A 27,350-nucleotide genomic window follows, 5' to 3' on the forward strand; every position below is an offset into this window, starting at 1 on the left:
TTACCAAAACATTTTCTTTTTTTGATCATCCTGAACAGGTCAGCCCATACGCCCCAGCCGATGGCCAAAGAGGAGCTGTCCAGCACTGTGTCCGTCCAGCTATTCAACGGAGAGACCCAGCAGCTGACCATCACCCTGGAGAACATCGGATCTGAGAACATTGAGACTTTAGAGCTCACTTCAAAGATTGTCACCACCAAAGGTAGGAACCTCCATCAAGTTGAGGGCAGAAAAGGTTGTAAAAATCAAACTTGTATGGCCCTTTAATCCTATGGTTGCTAAAAATGCTTTACATTACATGTCTGAATTCATCAATTCGTACACGCTCATACAATGATGATAATGCCATGCAAGGCTTTCAGTATGTACAGTTCCCTGAAAAAGTGTTTTTCCCCTTCTGATTTCAGATGTTTTTACACATTTGTCATACTTTAATATTTCAGATCATCATACAACATTTTGGTATTACACAAAGATAACCAGAGTAAACAAAAATACAGCTTTTAGATGATGATTTCATGTATTAAGGGAAATTATGAATTAACTGTAATAACCACATCACGAGCTACCCAGCCCTGATTACTGACAGACCTGTTGAATAAAGCAATCACTTCAATAGAACCTGTCTGACAAAAGGAAGTAGGCTGAAAGATCTCAAAAAGCAACACATCATGTTGCAATCTAAGGGATTTTAAGAACAGATGAGCAATAAAATCATTGACATTTATCAGTCTGGAAAGGGAAAGGGTTACAAAGGCATTTGTACAGCTTTAATACTCCAGCCAACCATGGTGAGAGCCATTATTCACAAATAGAGAAAACTTGGAACAGTGGTAAACCTTCCCAGGAATAACTTGCCTAACAATTGTGCGACTTGACTCTATTTGGTTTGACCTGACACAGCAGCCCAACGTGGCAGGGCATTTGCTTTTTCACTACTGAGCTACCCATTTAAGGGTTTATCGAGAGCTGATGACGTGGCAGTTTGAGTTGATGATGTTAAAATAGCTGCGCTTCAGTAAGCATTGTTTAATTCAAGAGTTGGCAATTGTTTCTACTCCAAAGTTTCTTCTTCTTCTTCTAATGGTAATCTGGCAGGTATTTCAAAGTTTTGGTTGCTACTGAAACAAGTCTGTAAGAAATCCTGAATGATGACGTAATGCTGTGGCATCACCTCAGCAACCCTGGGCCCTGCTACATAGCACGACCATTCTAGGCGTGGCTTGGCATAGCCAAGAGTGGCACAATCAGTTATTAGGGTACGGTATTTTCCCAAGGACTTCTCTATGCGGTGATCTTACTGCAAATCTTCTGGCAAAAGAAAACCCACTCTACTATTCTACATTCTTCCATTCTGTCTGCATTATTTCAGTTTCTTTCCTTCAGTCCTTATTCTTAATTCAGAGATGGAGTTGGCTGTCTATCAGCTGGACGATTGGGGGTTTGATCCCAGGCTTCTTTAGTCACCTTCAGTCTCCTTTGGCAAAACACTAAACCCTAAATTTCTCCCACTGCTGTGTCAGTGTCTTGTGAATGTGTTTGAATGCGTATAAATGAGCACCAATAGCCTAGTGCTTATATCTTTCTGCCCCATGTACAGAGGCTTTTGTCTTCAGAGTGGGTGGTCTCTTGCTCCTTTCCCTCATGACATACCCCATCCTATCTCTCCACATTCTCTTTATCCGTTGTCCTATCTGTATAAAGGCATAAAGACCAAAAATAAATCTCAAAAATGAAAGTGCGTGGATGGGATTTCGAATGGACATTTTGCATAGCAGCCTCCACCACCTATGTGTGCAAATGTGCAAGTGTGACCTGTGGTATTTATGCACTTTAAATGGTCAGACACCTAGAAATGCGCTAGACAAGCCGAAGTCCATTAACCATTTATGTGTCTAATGGTTTCTTAATAACACAATGGAGGGATTTTACACATGTAGCATAAAACCCCCATGAGGCCATGGGGATAAACCAACAAGATTCTAGTAGTAAAAAGTTTAATGTGACTCTTTAAAAAGGCTTTTTGGCCAAAACTCAGGTCTTTATTGTCTGATTATGACTTAATGTCACACAAAATGAAATGAAAATGAAATGAAAATGGAGTGAGGACGTTTTCTACCAGAAGGCTTAGATCAAAAGCTCTGAGGTTTATAAAGACTTTGGACTTTTTACCTTATTGGAGTGCTAAAGGGGGTTAAAAGATGTGAGAAGAGAGAGTGGGGGATGATATGCACTGAACAAGGTAAGACTGGTATTCGAACCTGCAAACAGTGTTACGAGGGCTGTAAGCCCTTTATGCTGGGTGCCTGTTCTATAGGATTGGGTGGTATCAAATATTAGATAGAACTGCGTTAGAAAATTAAGGGCTGATAAGACAACGATTATTAGGGCCGCAGAGAACGTTCATGTTTTTAAGAGCAGGCTCAAGACACACCTTTTTAGCTTAGCTTTTGATTAATATTTATCTATTTCATTTATGATATTTATTTATTTTAGGCCTTCAATCTGTATTTATTTATGAATTTTATTCTTTTCCTACCTTAATTTCTTAGTTATGCTATTTTATATTTTAGTTCTTAGGTTTTATTTGTACTGAGGTTTTACTTATTTTTATCCTTTTATCATTTTTAGGATCTCCAGTGTTTCCTCTGGGGGAGCCCTCTGCACCGGGAGCGGTGGTCGGCTATGGCTGCAGGGGTCTGTCTCGTGGGTTCCTGGTGGAGGTTTGGTGTCTCTGCCTCATCCCTCCTCTGGGTCCTGCGTCGGTGTCCTGTAGCTGTGGGTGACTCGCTGCTCCTGGTGCAGACGGCCCCTCTGATGGCGCTTTCTCAACTGGTTCATCTGTACTCAGCCTCTTGTACTCAGCCTAATGTCCACTATTTTTGTGTGTGTTTGTGAAACAGTGTGTGTGAGTGGGTGTAAGTGGGTGCACATGTAACTGTTGTCTGTAGGGTGGTTGCGGGTGTGTGGGTGTGAGGGAATGACTCTAATTGTCTATATTACGCAAAAGGTGGGGGTGGGTGGGTTTGAGGGAATGTTTTTAATTTGTCCATGTACAGCACTTTGAGTTACATGTCATGTATGAAAAACGCTTTGTAAATAAAGTTTGATTGATTGATTGATTGATTGATAGTAATGCATAAGACCAATAGCATTTGGAAGCGATATGCATTTGTTATGACGAACAGAATGTACTTGATGTGAAAAGAAAAACTGCATGTTAACAGCTAACAAGTTAGTACTAGATCTAAAGCTAACAAGTTAGTACTAGATCTGAGAAACAGATCGTGAGAAACATCTGCAAATTAAATATGATATGACTTAGCTTGCAATTTCTGGTGAGTAAAACAAAATAGTTTTTTGCCTTACATATTAATAACCAAGGACTTTTATTTTTGTTTCTGAGGTATTAAAACAGGTGTGGATTTTATTTGATTTGTATTCATATTGTGTCAAAGTTAAAGTTATAGAATTACAGATAGATTTGCCTTTTGTCTATTTAAAGCTTGTATAGAAGGTGAGAAAAAAGTAAAGGGGCTTTAACCTGCTGAATCAAACAACACTGTATCCAGAATGATGTTCTTACAGGTCTTATATATCAATGCTGTTTAGTCTGGACAGCTTATGATCCACCTCATCACCCTCTGAGTTTCTGCTCCAGCCTTTGCAGTCTGTGTGTCCACTGTGCCACAGAGGTCACCGACCATTGTCTCTGGCTCTACATCTTTCATGCCCCTGTGGCTTTTCAGTCTGTGTTCCATCTCTTTGTTCAACACCTGCACAGGTCCTCAGATCTCTGCAGCCCCCCTTCACCCTGACTGGCTCTCTCTGTGCCTTCTTTTTGGGGTTTTGTCTCACTGTGTGGAAAAAAAAGTCACTACATCATTAAAGCAGTCAGCAAATTTCTGAGTCTTGCTCTCCTGGCATGTCTCCCCAGTGCTGCCAGGGGTCAGTAGTCCAGACAGGTGATAATGAGACTTTCATTTTTAAAGTAAGATTAATAACCCAACTCAATAATAGTGCTTTTAAATCTCTCTTTGGGAGAACTGCAGTAGATATCATGTCCACATCATTCTTATAGTACTGAGGCTGTACACCACCTCACCATTGCTCTGGTCCTTGAACAATCATGAACACTTTTACATCGTAGTGTACATAGATTAACATTTTTGTAAGATCAAGACAAACGTAATGCAGATTGTCTGTAGATGTTGTATAGGAGAACTGGACCATATTTTTTGACTTGTAAGCCCTGTTTATAGACTCTCACCTGGTCTCTCTTTCTCTTATTCATGTGACATCCGATTCATGACTAGTTGATACACAGGTGTAGCCATTTCAAAAATGTTTGTGACGACTTTTGAAATGATTTGACCTTGACAAAGGCTTTCTAAGCATTTCCTTCCTAATTTTGTTATTTTTTTGCACTTGGAATGCCTGGTTTCTTTCCCTTTTCGTCATTTTCCAAGAGCGCTGAACACTGTTTTAAATTTATTCCACTTTGACCATATTTAGCAGTGAGTCACCCCCCTTTGTCACCCCAGATCCTCAGTTTGTACAAGAGATAAGTGTTTTGCTTATGTCTCTTTTCAAATTTGATGTCTTTTGCTTAATTCTTGTGCTAACATATAATTGTATTCTAACAAAAATCTAGACCTGAATGCATGCATACATCCTCATATTCAGTAATATTTTTGCTTTTGTTGTTTTCTTTAACTAGAGAAGTCCCCTTTTCCAAGAATTGGTATCTTTTGGAACTTTTCTCAACTCTGCTCTGTGTTTTGTGATGTACATTAGGCATCTTACCTGGTTAGTCGTATTGCCTTAAGCATGTCATGCTGCCACTATGCTGCCACTAGGATGAAGACAAAAGCTGCATGTTCTTTTCTGTGATAAGTCTGCATTAAAGTCTGCCTGAAATCCCCATCAGTATTCAGAGAAATGATCACTGTGCATGCAGAGTATGTTTCAGGCTACAGGATAAACATACTTAATGTCACAAGCAGACACTTTGGAATACTTTCACTACTCAGTGAAAGTATTTCCGCTATCAGCAGCATGTGTTCCCATTTCTTGTTAACATATGGTCCGTCAATGGCACTGACGTGCTTATTTTTTACTTTACAGCTCCAACTGTGTGAGAATCACAGCAGCTTGAATCTGTGAGATTTTGCTCTGTCACAGGTTAGACACATGGGGCTGGTCAGGTTGGCTAATCAGGGATTTGAACATTGTTAGAAATGCTTAATGCCTTTATGCAATGCGACAATTTACAACATTTCACTTCGGTCAATCATTTGAAATGCCCACACAGATGCAGATGTTAAATCAGTTTATGATGGCGTTTATTAGGGCTGCAGTAAATTATTCTTTTTGTAATCAAATATTCTATCGATTCTTCTGGTGATAAATCGAGTACTCTAATAAGAAATATTGCTTTTTTCTTAATCACTCACTTTTGCTTTTTCAGGAGAAGTAGTACTAGACAATTGAGGAAAGAAGCTTGGCCCCTCAGATAAATGACTTCTACATGAAAAGATGGTATTTACAAGTTCTCTAAAGAAGATATATTTTACCAAGTGCAATAAAGTTCTGATGGCAATTTACATTTCTTAAAGTTACAGGGAAAGGAAGTTAAAAAAATTACATTAGATTATGCCATATTTGGGGTTTTAGGGATCCTCTCCCAGGAAATGTTTGGTGCTTTAACTTAATTTCTTCTATTGTAGTTTATTTCTATTTTCCAATTTGCCATTAAAGTAAAGGGACACTTAATCATTTTAAAATCCTCTTCTTTAAGCATAAATCTAATATTTCATATTATAGCAAGAATAAAGCTCCATCATCCACACAGTGGTTTGTTGATGGCTGAAAGTTGAACCTTTAGATTACAGGAATATGGTCTATTTTTCAAAGGGTGTTCACTTTTAGTTTTGGGACATTGTTGTTTTTGAGTTAATCCACCATAAAGATATGACATTTTAAGACCAGCCACTGACATGGAGAACACGTTTTAAGGGATAAAGCTGCTTTCGTGACCTGTTGAATCCTGACTATATGATGATGAACTTTTACCTACTTAGTCTCTGTCTCAGTCACTGTCTGTGGCAATAGTGTGTTTCTATTTAGTTGTTGTCAATTCATTATCAGTTTAAGTCTTATCAAATTATTCGGGATGCTGGAACTTTTTGCAATCAAGATGTCAGTGCGCTGCATTCAAATAATTTATCATTAAATGTATAACGTGTGCACACGGAAGAGAGAGAGAGGGAAAGTACCAAAACTGGACTTGAATCGTGAAACCTGGTGGTGTTCTGTGAAACTGTCGGGTCAATCAGAGAAGTTTATGAAATTCCCTGAAGTCTGCAGACACAAACTGAGCGCTGTCTCACACCAGCAAGTCATGCAGGAAGCGCGTAAACTCGGCGATCTGCGTAAGTTCACCAGTGCAGGTGTAGTGCCTTATCTGCCATGAAGCCACAGGCAGTGGATGCGTAAAATCACAGGAAGAGTACCAGTAAACGTCACTGCATTAACTTCTCTTCCCTCTTGATTTTCAAGCCTAGCATCATGCATGTTACGTTATAGTAACAGCGAAAACAAGTGCATTGTGCCACACAAATAGCTGTCCATGCGAAACACAACACGCCATGCAACACAGGGCGCGATGTCCAAGCTTACAGCATGGGTGTATATGGATACATGACTGATTTAAGCAAAGCCTCAAGACAGATAATTTGCCTCGAGGAACTTTTTGAATGGAATCACTTGGTTAATTGGAGGAATCGTTTCAGCCCCTAGTGTTTATTAATGGTGATGTCAGAGTCAACTAGAATAGTTGTGATGAGGATTTTTGCCATAATCGAGTAAATCTATCCAAAACTCTACTGTATTTTTCTGTAATGTTTTGTTTGCTACTTGCGACTATCTCTGGCGCCAAACTTGTCTCCTTGACAGACAGCAACAGACTGAGAAGCAGGTCTGCTCCTCCATGGCTCATGTCAGTTATGTCAGTTTTGAGCGGCAGCGCTTCAGCAGTCCCACCAGTGTCGAGGAGGTAATATCAAAGTCATGGAAAACAAAGTTCCTGTTACCAAAATCGGGTAGAGCCAAGTCACCTTGGACCAGTAGCACATTTGCGCTAGTATGCACACTTTGTCATAAACTTGATGTCTGACTTATCTCAAAAGGCCTCAGAAAGGACCAGACTGAGATAATGTCTGCTATTTCCTCTTGTTTAAGCATTTATAATAAATTACTGCAGCTTCAGAATAAACTGAGAAAAATAACCTTTTCTTTAACCACTTCTCATACCTTTGCTCTCAGCAGGAGCTCACTCTCAGAATGATGAGCAGAGAAATAGACACTGGGAACCAGTTATTGGAATTGATCTGACATTTCCAAAATGGCCCGAGGGTTCCATGTTTAATTGAGGACAGGCTACGTTAACACATTCTCTGTCAAAGGGTTTACTCTTAGATCTTGTCTTACCAGGAAGCTTCTGTCACACTTGCAGTACTTTACTCTTCATTTGTCTTGCTTTTAATACATTCTCTTTTATGAGTATATCAAAAACTCTCACAGGAAAACCCTCCGAGACCAGATTTCCACTTCTGCCTCGCACAGAGTTGAGAAAAATTGGGTGCACTTCTAATGGTGTCTCTTATTTATGTTGATGTGGCTGCAATAATGAATATGCCTTAACCTATCAGTACCTATGATGTGGACAGAGTCGGCATACAATTAATAATCCTGAGGGTGATGTGTGGTTAAAAATACTTAAATGTATCCAAAGATGCAAACACATAATGTATCTGCAAATACACTATATGGACAAAAGTATTTGGCCAGACTGTTTAATTTTTGAATTCAGGTGTTTCAATCAGACTCATTGCCACAGGTGTATAAAATCAGGCACCTAGGCAGTCTCCATTTGTGAACATTTGTTTTCTAGAGTGGGTCATTCTGGAGAGCTCAGTGACTTCAAGTATGGTACTGTGATGGATGCCACCTTTGCAGTGACATAGTTCTTGAAACTTCATGGTGCATAAAAGTCCCCAATGCTCTGCTGATTCCACACCTGAAGGGTTCTGGGTTCTGTCCCTGAATTGTATTATTTATTATGATGTGTGCTGCTGACCTCTTGGCCAGGTCACCCTTGTAAAAGAGATCTCGATTTCAAAGGGTCTTATTTGGTTAAATAAAGGTTGAATGAAAAAAAAAAAAAAAAACTTCCACTGGCATTATGTAAACACAAAACTGTGTGGCAGGAGCCGACGCTGGACTGTCAAGCAGTGAAAACATGTTCTGTGGAGTGATGAATCACAATTCTCTCTCCTCTCCGCTCTTGTGGAAAGACTCACAACTTATCAATTATTTTTGAAGCGAGTCTCCTCATTGGCTTTCTATTTGTTCATGACTTTTGCTACACTTCTCCTCTGCAAGATCTACAAATATAACTGGTCTGTTTGCCCTGAGCTCAGGCTCACAGGCTTACCCTGGATTACTGTTGTCTGCACAGCCACACTGGTCACTCCAATTGAGGAGTTATTTCAGTCGAACTGCAGCACCCCCCAAGGTATATTTACCAGTTTATCCCAGCCGTTTTAGATTCATGGTTATGACATAATAGACACAAAGTTGGAAAATTTATCAGTTGAAGTAGGGTCCTCCAGAATTCATCACCAGAATTAACTGTATTATTTGTATCACTTCAGACCCAAAACCCCGATCAAATACCTAAACTGCAACACACCTGTCCTCCACTTGTAACAACTTTGGTTAATGGCTACTGCTGAGCTTCCATAAATACTCAACAACCTGGAAGTAAGCAAGCATAATGAGTCCAGAGCTTGATAGCATAGGAGCAGTGCAGTCTGGTTGTTATTTGATACAGAAAATTAAGATATAGTTGTATTATTTGTGTGTCGTCTTACATTCATGTATAACCACTTGTCCAAAGCAATTAGTAACTACATTCAGCCTAGACACATGCAAATGTTAGCCTTAAGGAAAGACCAAAGAGTCATGTTGCTAGCACTGCTAATGTTAGCCACACTCAGCAAGGCATATTCACATCATTTACCCACCAATTTTGTGACCCCATGTTGAACAAACGGTGCTAAGTTTTGGCTTTTTTCCCCAGTGCTTACTAGATCTAGACTAGTTGACTGTAATTATTACTGAGGGCCAAATGCTAAAACACTCAAAAACCTTGAAATAGCCTAAATTTTGTCAATGTTCAGTAGTAGCAGAAAAAAATGGTCAAATGAAAAACCACGAACAAAGCGTTTCTCCCGGCTTTTTTTGTTTTAACGTCTTCTGAATGAATCATCATGTTTTCAAGCTTTCTTCTCTTTGTTTCCTGCATTATCTATTTTAAGTGCTCCCAAGCTGTCCTCTTCTTTCCTTCAAAAGTGTATTTTCTGCAGTCTCAGGGAATAACTTGTCTTTCTTCTGCTCCTTATTATCCTCGGATACTCTTTTATTTTTCTTCTTTAATTCAGTTTTAAATGCAGGCGCTTTCTACAGGGCATGAAGTGACCTGTGGCATTTGTTTTTGGAAAAGTCTAAAATTTCAAACCTTTATGCTTTTTGCCTCTTTTCCATATAATATGACTGCACAATGAGTTGACGCGTTTTATATTTAATTTTATTATCAATCCAAATCAAAAAAATACATTTTTAATCTTAAATGACTCAAGCCAAACCTTGTGTAAAGGCTTCATAATCGTTTTAAGAAAATAATGACTGAACTCTGTTGCATCACACACTCAATACTTCGTTGTGATCCCATTTAAAAAGTCACCAAGTTTTAAGTGCAGTGTTAAATACTTAAAAACTGAATTTGTTTTCTTGGTTTCCTGGTAAGAAAATTGGCAATAGTGTCTTAAACCTAAAACAGTGTTTTTCTAAGGTATCTGTACTGAAGCAGCTGATTTTATGTTTCACAAACAGCCACCATACCTCTGATACTAAAACAAAAAAGTCCGGGGGAAAAAAGAAAGGTCAAATGTGGTCAGGTTTATTGATTTTATATAGCGCATATTCAAATAGGAGCAGATATTGTACTGTGTGAAGAAGGGATCATCTCTGTTTGTCTGAATGTATTCCAGGCCACAGGTTTAAAGGTTTGTCTTTGTTTGACTTATATTTGATGTTTTCATCCCCTGTCAGGGTATCTTTCCTGCCTCATCCGTGCAGCAACACTAACTGAAAACAAAAGTCCTGAAAGTATGACAGTGCATTCTGAAAGTATTTAGACCAATTCACTTTATACATTTTTGTTATGTTGCTGCAGTTGAAGAAAGTAGTAATAAGCATTTATTAATAGTTTGTCAAGGTTTTAAAAGCAGCATCATGACTATGCTTGTATATTATACTCATAGAAGTGTATTGATGTTTATAAGCAGCTTTAAGGTCATATAAGACCATATTAACTATTTCTTATATTTTAAGAACCTTAAAGGGCACATATTTTACCCTTTTAAGACAAGTTCATGTTGGTCTCAGAGGTCCCCAAAACATGTCTGTGAAGTTTATTGCTGAAAAAACACTCCAGTATTGGCTTTTTGTATTTCTAAAACGCCTCTGTTTCAAGCCTTGTTCAAAACAAGCTGTTTCTGTGTCTGTGGCTTTAAATGTTAATGAGCTGTCTGACTCCGCCCCTGACCACGCCCCTCTCTGGAAATGGATGTGGCACTTCTGATGCTACAGACACTTTTATCCAAAGTTTAGGACCCCACTGGGATTTGAACTGTCAATCTCCCAGACTTCAGTCAGCTGGGTAACTCACTCATCTCAGCTGGTAGCTGAGAGAATCAGGAGAGGAGGACAGAACTTTCCTCCAAGTGGGGGAGGACCAACCAAACCTGGGGTCGGGTGCTTACTCTCATGTGAGGTCACTAGTGTAAAATCTGAGAAGAGCTTGTTTCAGGGCACATTTTCTGAAAGGTGCAGAAAGAGAGGGGGAGGGAATGGATTTTTCTGGTGCTTGAGGGGATTGTGGACAGACAGGAGCACATACTTTTGTTAAAAAAGCCTGAAAAAGTGATTTTTGCCTAATATGTCCCCTTTGATCAAAGTTTTGCCCTTAATGTGTTTTTTTATTCAACAAAGTGCAAGCAGAATTCAAGAGCATACCTTAGCAATTTTTTACTTCTAAGGCTGTCCACAGATCAATGTTTTAATTGAGTTTAGTAATTGAGTTTTATGGTTAACTGCGTTTAACAACTTTTTTTCACATTTGAATTTCAATTATTAAGCATTCCGGACCACATTTTTTAGTTCCCTGGCAAAGTGTGGCAAGTCTGACTAGCGTCTTGGATTCAAATAAGTTCAAAGACATACATTTTATGATCTTGACTTAAGATTTGTATGTAAATTAGTGCTGCACTGCAGCATCAGAGTGTTCTGAACCATGACTGTGAGGTAGGAGATATATTGCTTATTCAGAAAAACAGTGCTTAACACTGTCGTTAACACTTAACCCTTTTCCACTAAGCTTTCTGTGAGTTTTTATAAGTGAAATGAGATAGCACAACAGTGTCCCTATTTTATATCACTTTGATACTGTATTATCAAAAAGTCAGCTGATTAATTTGCCAGTATTTCACAAAAAGATTTAACCCCCAAAAACCACATCAAATCCTTTGGAGGAGGGGCCGAAGAACACTGTTACATTTTTGGCAAGCTAATGTGAAGCTGATATTAACAGTTACATCAAAGAGCTTTTCTCAGACAGCTATAATTATTGCAGGTGCTACTGGTGCAAACAACAACAAATAAAGTAATTCTTGATTTGATTAATGGCTGCATTAATGATGTAGCACATTGAACTCAAGTGTAGAGATTGGAAATAGAGCAACAAAATGAATGTATTGTTGTAAGCACACATACAGCCAGTGATGGTGTGCTGGTTGAAGCCTGAAGACATATGTATAAATGGACATTTAATCAACGCACACTTTTCTGTTGTGCCTGTGATTATCAAACATAAATGAAAACTAGAAAGTGTCTGAATGCTGGTGTATGGTAGTTAATGGGTTTCAAATATGGCTGCCTTGGTTATTCTGCATTGCAATCACTTTCTGTACCCTGAGGGGAGTTCTACTTAACAGAATCAAACACAGTCAATATTTCCTCTATTTAGACACTGTGGATGTTATTTTGCTGCATGGTTTATTGTAGTACAAAAAGAACCTCTGTTAGTAATTAAGTCTACCATATCTGCTCTGGGTGACCTTTGAAGGCCATTTTAATGTCACATCAGTGCCTGTCCGGAGTGTGTCACATGAGTCAGTCTGGGTTTCTCTGTATTAATTAAGGACATGTTTGATATTGTTAGGTGTAAAAATGGCTGTAGAGGGGCTATATTCTTCATTAAGTACACCAATGTCAAAGATAATTAACTATTTCACTTTTGACATAATCAGATGAACATTTAGTTTAATTGAGATGTCCCATGGCAGTAGGTTTGAGTGACTATTTGTAAGAGTAGACAGTGACATGTCATTCAATAATGCTGGGTAATTAATTGAGTTTCACCTTGGGCATATACAGCCCTGATTCCAAAAAGTTGGGGTGCTGTGTAATATGTAAATTAAAAAAGGAATGCAGTAATTTGTGAATCTAATAAACCCATATTCACACTAGAACATAAACCATTTATCATATGTTGAAACAGAGACATATTACCTTCTCATGAATATGAAGGAGCACATCTCAAAAAAGTAGGGACAGGGCCATGTTTACCGTAGTGTAGCCTCCGCTCTTCAGTCTGGGAGGTGGGAAGACCTTTTCTGTAGTTTTGGAAGGGGAATGTTGTCCCATTCTTGTCTGATGTGTGCTTCTACCTACTCAACAGTCCTAGGTTTTCTTTGCCAGTTTTTTGGATTTATGAGTAGCCAGATGTTTTCTTTTGGTGAAAGGTCTGGGCACATACAGGCCAGTTCAGCACCCAAACTCTGCAACAGCGATGCCATGCTGTTGTAATGGATTTGTGCTACGTTGTCTTGCAATGCAAGTCAGTGAAACATGCAAGGCTTTCTTTGAGAGAAACAGCCGGAGCATATGTTGCTCTCAAACCTCTATTTACTTTTCAGCATTGATAGTACCTTTCCAGATGTGTAAGCTACCCATGTCATAGGCTCTAATGCAACCCCATACCATCAGAGATGCCGGCGTTTGAACTGTGTGCTGATGACAAGCTGGATAGTCCCTCTCATTAGTTGGAAAGGTATAGTCTCTGTGGTGTTCACAAGTAATTTTAGATTGTGCTTCCCCTGACCACAGAACAGTTTTCTATTTTGCCTCAGTCAATTTCAAAATAGCTTTGGCTCAGAGTAGACAGTGGTGTTTCTTTATTGGGGTCAGCTTCTTCTTTGCATGATTCAGCTTAAACCTTTTTTCATGGAATGGTAAAATATCTTACTATCAACATCTGATATGTTGTTTGTGATCGATTGTGGGTTGCAGAACTACTCTGATTTTGAGGATTCAGACCTGAAATAATGCAGAACAACTTGCAGAATTTGGTTGTAGTTGCCCTTATATCATGTTTATTTACCATTATATAAGTTTTAATCAACACAATTTTGATTGTTAGTCCCTTATTCAGCAGCATTATACATGTCCCATGTAGCATCAGCTCATTTTTATCTGCCCCTCAAGGTAAACAAACAGCTTTAATGTCAAACTTCTCTTCCAAGTATGACTGTTACTTGAACTCTTTCAAGAGTTTTGCTCCACTTTTGGTTGCTGAAGATTTGTGGCAGCTTCCCAACCTTAAGATTATTTTATTTATAGCTGACTGGCATACACCAAAAATTTTTCTGACAAGTATCTTTGTTATTTTGAGAAAATCCTCTCATTTTCTCTGGCTTTTCTTGCTCTGAGTTTGTATTGCTTACATATCCTTTATATGGATTTATTTGTCTCATAAAGTATAATTTGAAAATAACCCACATGGCTCAATTTCCAAGCCATCTTTGATGAGTTTTTGGATCTGCCACTATTATTTATTGTTTTGATAACACACTAGCTTGACAATGCTGATGCTAATGTGGAGTTTTTTTTTAAGGTAGATTGAAGTTATGACTTCTGTTTCCTATAGTGTTGATGTCAGCTTTGTTAATTGCATGTTAATGGCCTGATTTGATAGGAAAAGGGAAACTATGAGGAGGCAAATATATTAAATTTTCTTTGGATTTAATAGTGGCCCTATTTTTATATTCTATCATGATATTGTGAGAGTTCTGTCTACACAGCCAAACAAATGAAATATCACAGGCTCTGAAGAAAAGAAAGCAGCCAGCAACACAACAAAAGAGCCAGACTCAGAACAACAAACACATTACCTGTACTGTGAAAGTCTTTTTGTTATTCTAGCTGTAAACATGAACATATCTTGCCTAGAAACTTTAATTGTTGGACGCGCAGCCAACCAAACATCATTACAGAGAGGTGCTACTGTCAGTTTGCATGCTTCTGAGATAAATAGCTGCTAAGTTGCTACAGCACTTTAAAAAGCATTTAAAATTATTATGAAATGTCTCTATATTGTATGCTGGTATGATCTTTAAACATTCAAACAACTATCAATGTTCTCTGTTTGTCCATGGCTTTTAAGCCACTGTGAAAGCTTGTTTACTGACTGCAGGCTGCTGTCATCCAAGCACATATTATCTATCTACTACTGAGGATGACGAAGCATTTTTCATAGGTCTCCAAACAATTTATTACTTTCTCTTTCGGAGCACTAAAAACAATACATTTAAGACACACTGTAACACCGCTTTCTCACTTCAAATGGTTGACTGGATGTGATTAAAGTTTGACTTTGAATAAACCTTGCACAAAAAGTTCAGGGCATTTGTGTTTGGTAAGAATACTTCTTATTTGTAACAATGCTTCCTGGCAATAAATCTCATCCCATTAGAAAGCCTGTTTATTCCTCTTTAATTGGTGTCACATTTGTAAGGAACATGTATTGTGGGATGAGCAGCAGAGCTGAGTATGTGGGTTGTGCCCATGAAAAATTTGCCAAATTTTCCCTGCCAAACCAGACAGATTTTTGGAAACCAACCACACACGAGCACTGTGTGACATTGTCAATTCAGGCTTTAGACTGAGGCTTTTTAAATTCGTGCCTGCTGCCGTTTTTCTGAGTTTTGTTTTTTTCTTTTTTTTTTTGGATTTATTTTCGGGCTTTTTGTGCCTTTATTAGATAGAGGAGGACAGTGGATAGAGCCAGAAACAGGGTCAAGAGTGGGGGTGAGACATGCGGTAAAGGGTCTCAGGCCGGATTCGAACCCGGGCCGCCCATGTACATGGGGAGCGCCTTTAACCACTAGGCCACCTGCTCCCCTTTCTGAGTTTTTTAAGCTTTTTGAAAAAAAATTGCCTGAATATGTCACCTCTTTCGAGACACAAAAGTATCTTAAGAATGAATAATTTTAATATTTTGCATATTTAATGCTTGGCATAGTCGTAAACAGGTCAAAGCATGTCCTTTTTGGTAGCGTTTCTCTGTGCAGAAAATCACGTTTTGGTGGAGTTCTCCGCTGCTGCGTGACGTCATCTGTTAAGAACCTATCGGCAAACATATTCACCAGTACGCTCATGATGCATACCAAACCCAAGGGAAGCAGAAAATACTTCCCCATCTTAAATCCTTGTGATGTAGGAGTTCCTCTGTTGCACTGATTAAAACAACATGCTCTGCTTGCAGAAGCTATTGATCTTGATGTCACGGTGTCCCTACAGTAATCTGTGTAGTGCACATTTTGTACAAGGAAAGTTAAGAGAGATCAACATGCTAGTACTCGACTCTTGCAAATCCTTTTATGAAGTTACATGGCATATTACATATCAATGACTAATTTGCAGCCAAAACACTGAATGGACTAATGCTAGCAATCATGGGTGTTAAAGCTTAAAATGTGACCCTGTGTATTGGTGACTTTCACTGGAATGAGATGTAAAAAACAAAGAATACTCACAAATGCCTCTTTATGAAACCCATGTCTGGTGCTCGTATTTTGATATCAAAAAACTAACCACGGAGGGATTTGTGTCAATAGTCCTCTTCTTCTTCTTCTTTAACAGGTTACATAATATGAAAGAGCCATGATCATGTCCATGTATGTCAGAATTGGGCTTACAAGATTAAGGGAGGATTAAAGAAAACCATTCACATGTTGAACAACTTAAATATAATGGAACCTTATCTTTTTGATTGGTTACCATATACCAATATTATCAACACACTGATGTGTCTAAGCAAAGCATAGACTTCTCCTTTATTTTAGAGCTAATGAAAACAAGTTAAAGTAAAGAGATCCTCTTCAAATAAACCTTATTATAGAAAAAAGTTTGTTCTTTTGTTAAGTTTGATAAATGGCAGGTAAACAGTCTGCATTGTTCCAACCCAAGGACATGACATGATGCTTAGTACTTGTTTGTTTGGAGGGGATTTGAATTCAGGAGGAGCATAAGAAAAAAGTACAGCTTCTGTTATCTTGCAAGGCTCTTAATACTCTCTTCTTAAGGTATATATAAGCCTTTAAGTAAATGTTATTTTGATTTGTAAAGCCTCTTTGTTATAGCCCAATCATGTGGTCTGGTTTTGGCATTCAGGTGGAATAGAAAACTGTAAGGCTTTTATGTTTACAGAGACTTTAATTATGTTTATTTTTAGCATATTAGCAGTTTTTGTTGCAGTGTATTTATTATGCTGACCCAAGTGTCCTTTGAAAGCTGCTTCTGAAAGAACCAATAAGGCAGTGTTCCTTGTTTGATTTAGAAGCTGATAATTAGAAAACACTTCTGCGTGCTTCTTCCTGCGTTGCAGACAGGCTGTAGCTTAGATTCTCTCTCCTTTTTAAAAATGTTGCATACTCTTCATCATATTGAATAACAAGCTCTTAAAGTGCCTCCTTGTTGCTTGAATAAGACACCAGCCAAAGCTGAATCCATAATTTCAGAGTAAGACCAGGCTTTGAGCAATGATACAACCATACCTGCTAATTAAATCACTTTATGATTGGTCATCCACTTCTTTTTCCTTATATAAAATTACACTTATTATCTTTGAAGTGAGTTGCTCTCAAAGAGCCAGGGAGGAGTTTCAACTGTGTGAACTTGGCCGACGCAGCTTGAATCAGGCCTGCTGACTGTGTTGACTGCAATTCAGTTTGTCAAGTGGCTAACTGCTGGTTTTCAACAGCCAGTCAGCACCTCTGAGCCCAGAGAGGAAGTCAGCTGATCACACTGAACATATGTTCATCATTGGTAATGGTTCACCTGTTGCCAAGAAATGCATTGTTAACATCATTGTTAACATCGGCAGTTCCCCAGGTGAAATACAGTCTCTGAGGTAACTCTCCTAAGTGCTGAAGAACATCCTGTTTGCAAGCAGTTACATGTTACAGCTCATCTAGTTACAAATCTTTATATAAGCCCAATTCTAAAAAAAAGTTGGGGCCCTGTAAAACATGTAAATTAAGAAAGAATGGACTGATTTGCAAATCTCATTAACCCATATTTCATTCCCAAAAGAACATATACAACATATCAAATGCTGAATCTGAGACATTTTACCATTTCATGGGAAATATTAGCTCATTTTAAATTTGATGGCAGCAATACCTTTCAAAAAGGGACGTGGCCATCTTTACCACTATGTAGCATCCCTTTTTCTTGTAACAACTGTCTGTAGACATCTTGGAAGTGGGGAGACTCATAGTTAAAGTTTTGGGAGAGGAATATTGTTCCATTCTTGTCTGATGTAGTATTAAAGCTGCTCAACAGTCCTGAGTCTTCATTTTTGGATTTTTCATTTTATGATGCACCAAATGTTGCCTTTTGGTGAAAGTTCTGGATTGCAGGCAGGCCAGTTCAGCACCCAGACTCTTCTCTGAAAGGGACATTACCTGGATGGAAGAATATGTTGCTGTCAAACCTCTATATACTTTTCAGCATTGATACTGCCTTTCCAGATGTGTAAACTGCCCATGCCATAGGCTCTAATGCAACCCCATATTATCAGACATGCAGGCTTTTGAACTGTGCACTGAAAACAAAAAGAATTTAAATTCTCATTCATCTGACCACAGATAAGTTTTCCATTTTGCCTCGGTCAGTTTTGAATGAGTTTTGGCCCAGAGAAGACAGCAGGGTTTCTGTATCTTGTTCATATATGGCTTTGTCTTTGCATGGTGCAGCCTTAACTTGAGTTTGTGGATGGTACGACGACCTGTGTTGACAGACAGTGATTTCTGGAAGCGTTCCTGAGCCCATGCAGTGATTTCCAGTACAGAATCATGCCTGTTCTTAGTGCATTGTTGCCTGAAGGTTCAAAGATCATGAACATCCAATACTGACCTTTAGCCCTGTCCCTTGTGCACAGATTTCTCCTGATTCTATGAATATTTTAATTGTATTATGTACTGTAGATGGTGTGATAATCAAAGTCTTTCTAATTTTACATTGAGGAACATTTTTTGAAATTGTTCCACAATTTCTAGATGTACTTTTTTCTAGATTTTAGAACCCCTACCCATCTTTAATTTCTGAGAGACTCTGCCTCTCTAAAATGCTCCTTTTACTCAGTTATGTTTCTGACCTGCCAGTTAACCTAATTAGTAGCAAAATGCTCTTCCAGCTGTTTTTCATTTGTACCACTTACTTTTCCAGCCTTTGGTTGCTTTTTCAGATATGTTGCTGCCTTCATATTTAATCCAAGCAAATATTTTTTTCATGAAATGGTTAAAAATCTCAGTTTCAACATCAGATATATTTGTCATCTGTTGCATATTACATCATTGTCTATTTTCATCATCTTGTGTTTTAAACAGCTGACACTTAATATGGCTCAGTTAATCAAATTTGACTTGCCAAGTTGCCTGTAACCTTTAGACAGTAACTTTGCTTTAGGTGCCCATTCCTAGCATGTACTGTAACTCAGGATGTTAGTCTTTGTCTACTAAGCAGGAAATGATTGATGCAGCTGTGACAGGCACTCTTTTGTTACTCTGCAGTGCTACATTGACAGGTCTTACCATTACTGGTCATCATGTCACCTGTCTCCTGAGCATGTGAGCTTGTGCCTCCATCATTATAAGCTGGTATTGACTTGAGACAGGCAGGCCACAGTTGAGGGGACCACATTTTCTGTGGGATCTAAATGAATAAAAGATAAAGAGTCAAACATCTGAGCCAAAACAAACACATTATTCTTTACTTCAACAGCATAAGCTCAGCCATCTTGATATGTGAGACAAGAGTTCGGTTCCTCCAAACTTAATGTTTATTAAAAAACTTCATGGATAAAATAAACAAACTCCTTATACAATAATCTTTTGTATTGCATTTAAACAACAGTAATGTTTAACCGAGTTTACTCAGTATACAGAAAATGATTCATCATCAGGCCTTCTGTTATCTCTGCTCGCTTATTGCTTTTCTGTGGATGCAAACATCAACCAAATTTTCCTCGACGGCACTTAAGTGTAATCATAGCAAATGTCTCATAAGGGCAAGTCCCTTCCTCTCTGCAGCCTACAAGATTAGGAAAAAAAGAAAGTTTTTATATTGCTTCACTGGATAAGGTCACTATTGACCTATTGTGTCGGTTAACAGAGGTCATGATTTGGTTTGCACCTTGGTGACAGAGTTCAGTTCAACAGGAAAAAAGCTACAAAAAAATCCTGGATGCACCAGCGACAACAGCCGGGCCTCTATGGTCAGTGATCATGTTGGTCAGCAGGGCTCTGCTCTTAAGATATAATCTATGTTGTTTCTGCCACAAATCACCTTGTTTTACTACTTTTACTTTTAGAAATTTTATAACCGCCCTACTGTGGACTTGTTTTTAACTTTAGAGTCATGGTTTTTCAACTGGTATAGCCCCAGGGCCAACTATACCTCCTTAAGGACATATCAAGAACCAAATTTCTCACATTTTTCAGTTATAGCCAAATATTTTGACAAAAAATGGGGCTGTTCTAACTTCAGATGAAACAAAAGACATGATGGAACAAAGAGATGGAGACATATCCTTCAAACTAAAGTACATACAAGGCTTTCTGCCACATATTTTTCAGGCACACAGCTGCGACCCATTGAAAATGGCTTAATGGCCCCCCTATGGGTCCCTACACATGAGTTGAGCATCAAGGCTTCAGAGCACAGGTTCCCAAATCTTTCAGCCCATGACCCGCAAAATAACAGAGTCAGATACCGGGGACCCCAACCATCCGAGGTGGTTGAAGTGAATGCTGCTGCACAAAGCATTATGTACTAATTTACATATCAATTACATTAAAGCACATATCTCATATAGTAGATTTGGTTTTATTTCAAATAACCATTCCAATGATGTTTTTTACAATAATGGATAAAATAACCTCTGAAAATCAATTTAAATGTCTCTTTGTTTTTTGTTTTTGTGAAAGCTTTCCATGCCCCCCACTTTGGGAACCACTGCTTTAGAGTATTAAATAATAAAGGTTGCATTTCTTTAGAACTAATTTTCCTCAATTAAAGGAATAGCATTAACTTTTCCTGCAAGATAACTTCCTTTTTCTTTTATGATCTGTCAGGTTTCAAAAGCATATCACCTTCTGTCGTGACATCTGTTTTGGGATTTATGAATTAAAATACTAATCACATTTTTTGTTTTTGTTGCATTCATCTCTAACCGAGTCAGACATGATGTTAGGATGGTCAGGCTGTTTGCATTTATTTTTGTTGAATGATATGAATAATATTTCTTGAACCAAAAAAGTGAACACTGTGAAAAATAAACTTTGTTGTGCACAGATGGCCTAGTGGTAGGGTCACACTCCATGTACGTGGGCAGCCCAGGTTAAAGTCTGGCCTGTGGCTGCATGTCACGCCCCACTCTATCATCCCTGTTTCTGGCTCCATCCACTGTCCTATTTTTCTCTAACAGTTAAAAAAATACCCCAAATAAATCTAAGAAATAAATGAATGGATAAATAAATCAATAAATACATATAAACTATGCCTTGTAGTAAAACAAAAAAAGGGTTTATCTGTCAAGTCCCTGGTTTAGTCAGTCATTAAAATATCTCTCATAAAGAGACAAAATCCTCACTACTAAAGCTCCATTTTCTACTCTCTGACTCTCTGTCCTTTGGTGCATGTTTTTCCTCTCTGACTCTCCCATATGTCTGATGTTTCTTCAGTAAGTAGACAAAGACCAAAACATAATATTTGGAGAGGAAAACAAGCAAGCAAACAGGAACTATGTGGCCAACACGTATAACACGAAGGTGGCTTCCATTGGGCATAAAGTTTATTCCCCATACTGAGAGTGTTCATGAAAGCAATATTAAGTTTACAGCTCAACAAACATCACTGTGCCCTCCTGCTACTGTGAGCCATGGCCCCTGCTCTGTTTCTTAAGTCACTGCAGTTTTTATCTGACAAGCAATGTATGCAATGATGCCCAAATATTAGACAAAGTTATCTAACCTTGGTCATGTTTTAACTGACTCCACAATGTGCCATTGTAACATCGGAAGTCATTCACCAATGAACTCCTGAATAGGGTTTTAATGTCCTTTGTTTATGATTAAATGTATGTTTGGTGAAAAAGAATGATTGTGACCCTGTTTTTAAAAGTTGATATAATTTAAAGATTATTCAAAGTCATTCAGACGAAGTAATTACCTAAAGTCAAGATGGGAGTAGACATGGGTTTGCCTCGGCCGGCGCAAACGCTGCAGATTTTCTGTGCAAATCATGTGAATTGAGTGAGTAATTAACAGTAATGAGGCAAATTTGCGCCACATTAAATGCCCTGTTTGCTTCATTCACTTAGGTCGGCAACACACTACAAGATTTTAAGCCCAATTTTAGATTTAAGCCCCCCAACAATTGTGGGGGCATGTAACGACTGGAGCCTCGTCGCAAACGATTATTACCTCCGCCAAGAAGGTTCTGTGATTGGCAGGGTTTGTTAGTTAGTTAGTTAGTTTGTTTGTTAGCAACATAACTCAAAAAGTTATGGACTGATTTTGATGACATTTTCAGGAAATGTCAGAAATGGCATAAGGGAGAACTGATTAGATTTTGGGAGTGATCTGGATCATCGTCTGGATCCAGGAGGTTTTTTTAAAGGATTCTGTACTATTGGGAGATAGGGCTAATGGTGGAGGTCTGTGCTCTCTGAGGGCTTTTCTAGTTTGTCTGAGTAGTCTGCATGTGTGTGGTAGCGCCACCAGACAGTTCATACGTACTTTCACCGCTCACAACCATAAAGACAACTGTACCTTAATTCCAGCCAGAATTTCGTTCTGAGTCTTTCCCTTGTTTTATGATTTTTGCTTTACCTGTAACGTATGCTAGGGCAGCCTGTTGTGGAGAGACAGCCAGACGGTATCGACAGACATCTATGTTTTTATTTATTTATTTATTTATTTGACGTCACATGATGTTGCGAGGTCGTAGGCAGGTGTGTGGTCTCCAGTGATCTGACAATCTGGCTGAGTCATCTAGTGTGTGCATTCAGAGAATTAAAGATGAAAAATTCTTTGGAAATTGTCCTGAAGTCTGTGGTCTCCTATGGTTTTAAAATCGTTCCAGTAAAAAAAATTGTCTAGCGTGTGGCCGGCCTTATTCAGTTGAAAAATCTGAACTCAAGTGAATCACTTGCACCGCGATGGTCAATCAGAATGGAGATCCTCCGGAAGGATCTGAAGGATCTCTGAAGAACCAGTTAAGTGCAGGAGACTAATTCAGCCAGAAAATAGAGGAGCATAGGAATGAAAAAGAGCTTGCTTGAAGGAAACTGAATGAGGAGGTGGGATTGCTTGGTAAGTTTTGAAAACAAAGCAGCAATCCTCTCAATGTGGTCAAGCTCAGCCATGTGTGTTGACAACTGACTGAAATGCTGGATGTGGGAGAACGAAGCCCCTCCCCTCTTGTGTCTTTTTGGCATGCGCGTGGAGTGAGTTATTCACGTTATTTATTTATTTTTTTAATTAAGTCTGTAAACTCCCTTTATTCACACGTTCAGATACACATGATTACAACATTGGATAGGAAAGTTGAAGAGACAATGAATATGAGAGAGACAGGAGGAAGACATACACCAAATATGTCCTGGGACCGGGACTTAATCGCACAACCAATGCATCAAGGACTCAATATTTGGGCTACTGAGCTCCAATGGCACCAAAGTTATTGTACTTTTTAAAGATATAAGATAACATATCAAATATCAGGGAAGGGACGCAGATTTAAGGTATATTTTTCTGCATGTATTTGAAACTGTACACTGTACTGGAGATCTTGTGCTGATTTAGTCTGGTACGAGTTTGTGTGCTTTTATACCCCTACTCACCTTGGTACTCCTTCAACAATATCTTCTTAATATCGTTTTTATTAGATTGTTCTTTAGAATATTTCTCAGAGAAATCTGTATCAGATTCATGGTGCATCCTTGAACTCCTGACTTGTTCACACCTACACTTGCCATGCAGATTTTTGCTATGTGTGCCATATGCTCGTGAACTTGGAGCTTGTGAACTTTTTTCCCTAATAAGCACATAAGAATGCCCCTTTTGTGCCCATATTAGGGCACAAGACTGCAGGGCTGTGTGCAAACACAAAGGGAGCACAGGAGTAAGAAAAGATAAAGGAAGATATCAGGAATGTAAAAATTAAAATAGATCGTAAAAAAAAAAATTGCCCACTGGACTCCAGGTATAATAGATACTTAGTCCTACAATAAATGTAGTGCCTCTTGAAATTACACTGAAAAAGATATGATATAATATGAGGATATTAAAATGTATGCTACAAACACCTAAATGTAAGGATATCAATTTTTCAGGAAGCACTGTTGCTGTGAAAATGATGACACATCGTTCTAACATAATAAAAAAAAAAAAAAAAAAAAATCAGTATTTAACATTTTGCAATTTATGTAAAATATTTTATGGTTAAATGAAAAAGAATAGATTTAAGTGATATATTTTGGCTGAGTATTAAACCAGATCCCAGTGCAGCAGAAAGTCGAAGTCATTGATCTTGAGAATTAATATGAACTCATATTGTATATTTTTGTAACTTGTATCATTTATGTCTTGCATTTCTTATTACAGATTTTCACTTTCAAATATTTGTGCAGTACTTACCACATTATTATTTGATTTTTTTTGTTCCTGTAACTCTCTTGTCTTACCTGCATCATGTTTGTTGTTATGCTGAGTGATCTTGTTGTTGGTTGGTCATATGACATGATCACATGTATTAAGCACACCTGTTTATGCCACTTTGATTTTACTGGGTGAACCTGATAAAAGCTACAGGGGAAATGTTTGCTCATGATAAAGTCTAAGTACAGCCATTTTTCAGTGTGTGGCAGATTATTTCTCCTCATGTTTTTGTGTGTTTTATTTGATTGCTAAAAGTGCCAAGTTGATAAAATTACTGTAAAATATGATTTAAGATTATATGTAATTGTATCTTTTTTAATTTACATTAATGAGGGCTTATGATAATTTTATCCAGTCATATCAGTACATCACTGTACATAAAAGTGCTTTTAGTGCCCTGTCCCTACTTTTTATACATTTTGCATTCAAATTCACAATGAACTTTTTTTTCAGAAAATGGTAAAATGTCACACTTTCAAGATCAGACATTTTTCATTCTGTTTAACTGCATATTTTTCAGAGCGCTCCAACTTTTTTTTTAAATTGTGGTTGTATTAAATAATGAGTCACCTTGTTTTGATATATCCTCCCTATCATTAATACATCTTTTATCAGTCCCCATCCTTGTGTGTTTACTTCCTGCCTTGGTTTGCTTTGGATTGGTTTGTTGATTATTTTGCCCCTGCAGATCTCAGCAGTTTAGAGGTCAGATGTTTGCGTTTGGTGTTATGCTAATCCAAGCCTACTGTTGACGCTGCATTGATTTGTTCAGTCGGATAAAACCTAGAGCCTTTTGTTCCCTAATTGCTTTTTGACTTGTGGAGAAATTGGATGCTTGATGGCCTCTAAATATTTAATAAGGGTTTATTTGTTGAAATGTTGTGATTACCAGTTAAACAAAACCTTGTGCAATTTAGCTGATTGGTCCTAATTTGTTGTGACTGGTGTCTTTAATACAAGCCAAACAGCTTCTCTGCATGTCTGTTCACTTCACTGTTAAACAGGCAGATGAGTTAAAAAGGGAAAGGAAGAGAAGCTGAGGAGTTAACACCAGAGATGAGGAAACTCTGAGAGCTAACCCAAGTGTTCTTGATGGTGACAGACAGAGATGGTTGTTTCATATGTGCTGTGAAGTAGCACTGATGTGCTCACTATATTGTATTCTCAAGATGAGAAATGTCTCTCGTGAATATTTTAAATAGGCATGAAAGATTTCTCAACAGTCATGTTGGCTACCATTTCATGTGACTCAGTGTTTAATTGTGTGCCATTCACAATCTTGGCTATCTGTTCAGTTGCAAGGCCTGGCGTTGCATATTCAAGATGTTTTCTTCTCTCCAGCCCCTTTTCTTTTACACTGTTTCCCCATTGCCTCTCTCCCTCTTCTTTTTTTTAGAATTTAATTTACTGAGAGGAGCTCTAAACTGATGAATATTTAAAGTGGAGCGTTATTCACAAAATCTTTATTTTATGCAGCTTACATTCACAGCCTCTTAGAGGATTTTAAAGGCTTTGGTTATGAATCAAGCAGGGACACGTAAACTGTTGTTCTAACAGTGAGCTTGCATTTCCCCTATTCTGCTCTGCTGCTGTGAAAATCAGCTGTTCATGCAATCCCTAAGAGCAGAACTTGCTCACCTGCCTCCACAGAACACATGCTTTATTCAGGTGATGTATCATTCATTTGATGCTTCTGGCTGAAGTGGATGCAGGATCCCAGGTAAAAGGGGTTTGAGGCATAAATTAGACAGCCAGGTGGAGTAATGAGCAGTGAAAGGACTCGTAGACAGGGGGCCAATCAGCATCTTTGTTTCCCTGGAAGCTAAAGAAAAAACATTATAACAGCACTAGTTTCTTGCAGCAGCTACAATGAGAAACCTGCCCCCTGTTTTCTTTGACATATTTATCAGTGTACAAATGCATTTCCAGCACATTTTAGTGAATTACAATGATGTTGTCTACAAATTATTGGAGCTGTAACATGACTGATTTTTTAAATCACCACTGTTTTTGTTGGTAATTACAATTTCTCACATTTTGATCACATGTTAAAAAAAAAACAATTGTTGCATCTCAAAACACATTATTAAATTTATATTGCAAATGTTAAGAAATCTTACTGGTGTCTTAGTTTGTGAATCAAATGAATGTTAGTACATATATTCTATAGTCTAGACTTTACTTTTTTATTTTTATTTTTCTTAATGAGTACTGCTCTGCTTTGACTTTAAGAGATGAGACAGTTACAAAGTGCATTCTCTTTATAACACAGTAATTAGAACTGTTAAAATTTTTCAAATGCCAGCGTGCATTTATAAAAGCACTCACTGAAGTCCTGTCATCCCAAGTTATTGTGAAATAATTTTACCAGTCATAATTCACGCAAGTCTTCTTCACTTTTTCTTCACACTCTTTGACATGTAGCCGAAAAAGCCTTGTTATTCATTTTCTGTCTTTTCTAACTGAATAAGTTTTTAAATGCCATGTCTCTGTGTGTGCAGAGAAAGTGTTTGGAGAGTTCCTGAGCTGGGACCTAGAGGATGCTTTGACCCACATGCCTCTGAAGCCAGGTCATGCTGTGACACTGACCGTCAACATTAAAGTCAAACTGGACTTCTCTGGTCAGGAGAACCTGCTGCAGGACCTCAATGATGGTGAGTGAAACCAACTGAAGAAAATCATTTAAAAAGGGTTTGACATATCTTTGTATAATTGAGGAATGTAGCTTAAGGTTTGGGATGTCTCAATCACATGTCTTCATTCCATACAGTTTATTTTATCAAAACCATGGTTTATTTGTGTTGGTGTGAAACATGTAATTTGGACTCTTGTTCAGGCCAAACAATGGAACCAAGACTGCCTGAAAGTAGTGGTGTCTGTGTGTGTGTGTATGTTTATATCTTTCTCTTTAGAAGTCCAGTCTTTATATTCAGCCAGACCCATGACTGACTTGAGTTTATTTTCTACACTTCTTGTTTTTCCTTAATTTCTCTGTGGTGTTACCATCGAAGATCTTTAATCCAGAAGCTAGTTCTGTCTGTACTGTGCAGACGCGAGTGTTAATGCCCTGCCGTACATGAAGCTCTCATCTTTGCCAGCGTTCTTGCTTCCTTATTCAAGATTCAACACTAATAGGATAGAGGTCTCAAGGTCTCTACA

At 38.2% G+C, this 27,350-nt stretch overlaps 1 protein-coding gene across 2 annotated transcripts in view; it reads left to right on the forward strand.

The window, feature by feature from the left end:
* Nucleotides 1-27,350, forward strand: part of trappc9 (trafficking protein particle complex subunit 9) — a 341,471-nt gene that overhangs the window by 82,193 nt on the left and 231,928 nt on the right. For both annotated transcript variants that reach the window (XM_041809216.1, XM_041809217.1), the window contains 2 exons: nucleotides 39-202; nucleotides 26,693-26,845. In XM_041809216.1, coding sequence (XP_041665150.1) covers nucleotides 39-202; nucleotides 26,693-26,845 — 317 coding nt within the window. The remainder of the gene's footprint in view (nucleotides 1-38; nucleotides 203-26,692; nucleotides 26,846-27,350) is intronic.

Source organism: Cheilinus undulatus, linkage group 16, assembly GCF_018320785.1.
Source record: "Cheilinus undulatus linkage group 16, ASM1832078v1, whole genome shotgun sequence".
Lineage (NCBI taxonomy): Eukaryota > Metazoa > Chordata > Actinopteri > Labriformes > Labridae > Cheilinus > Cheilinus undulatus.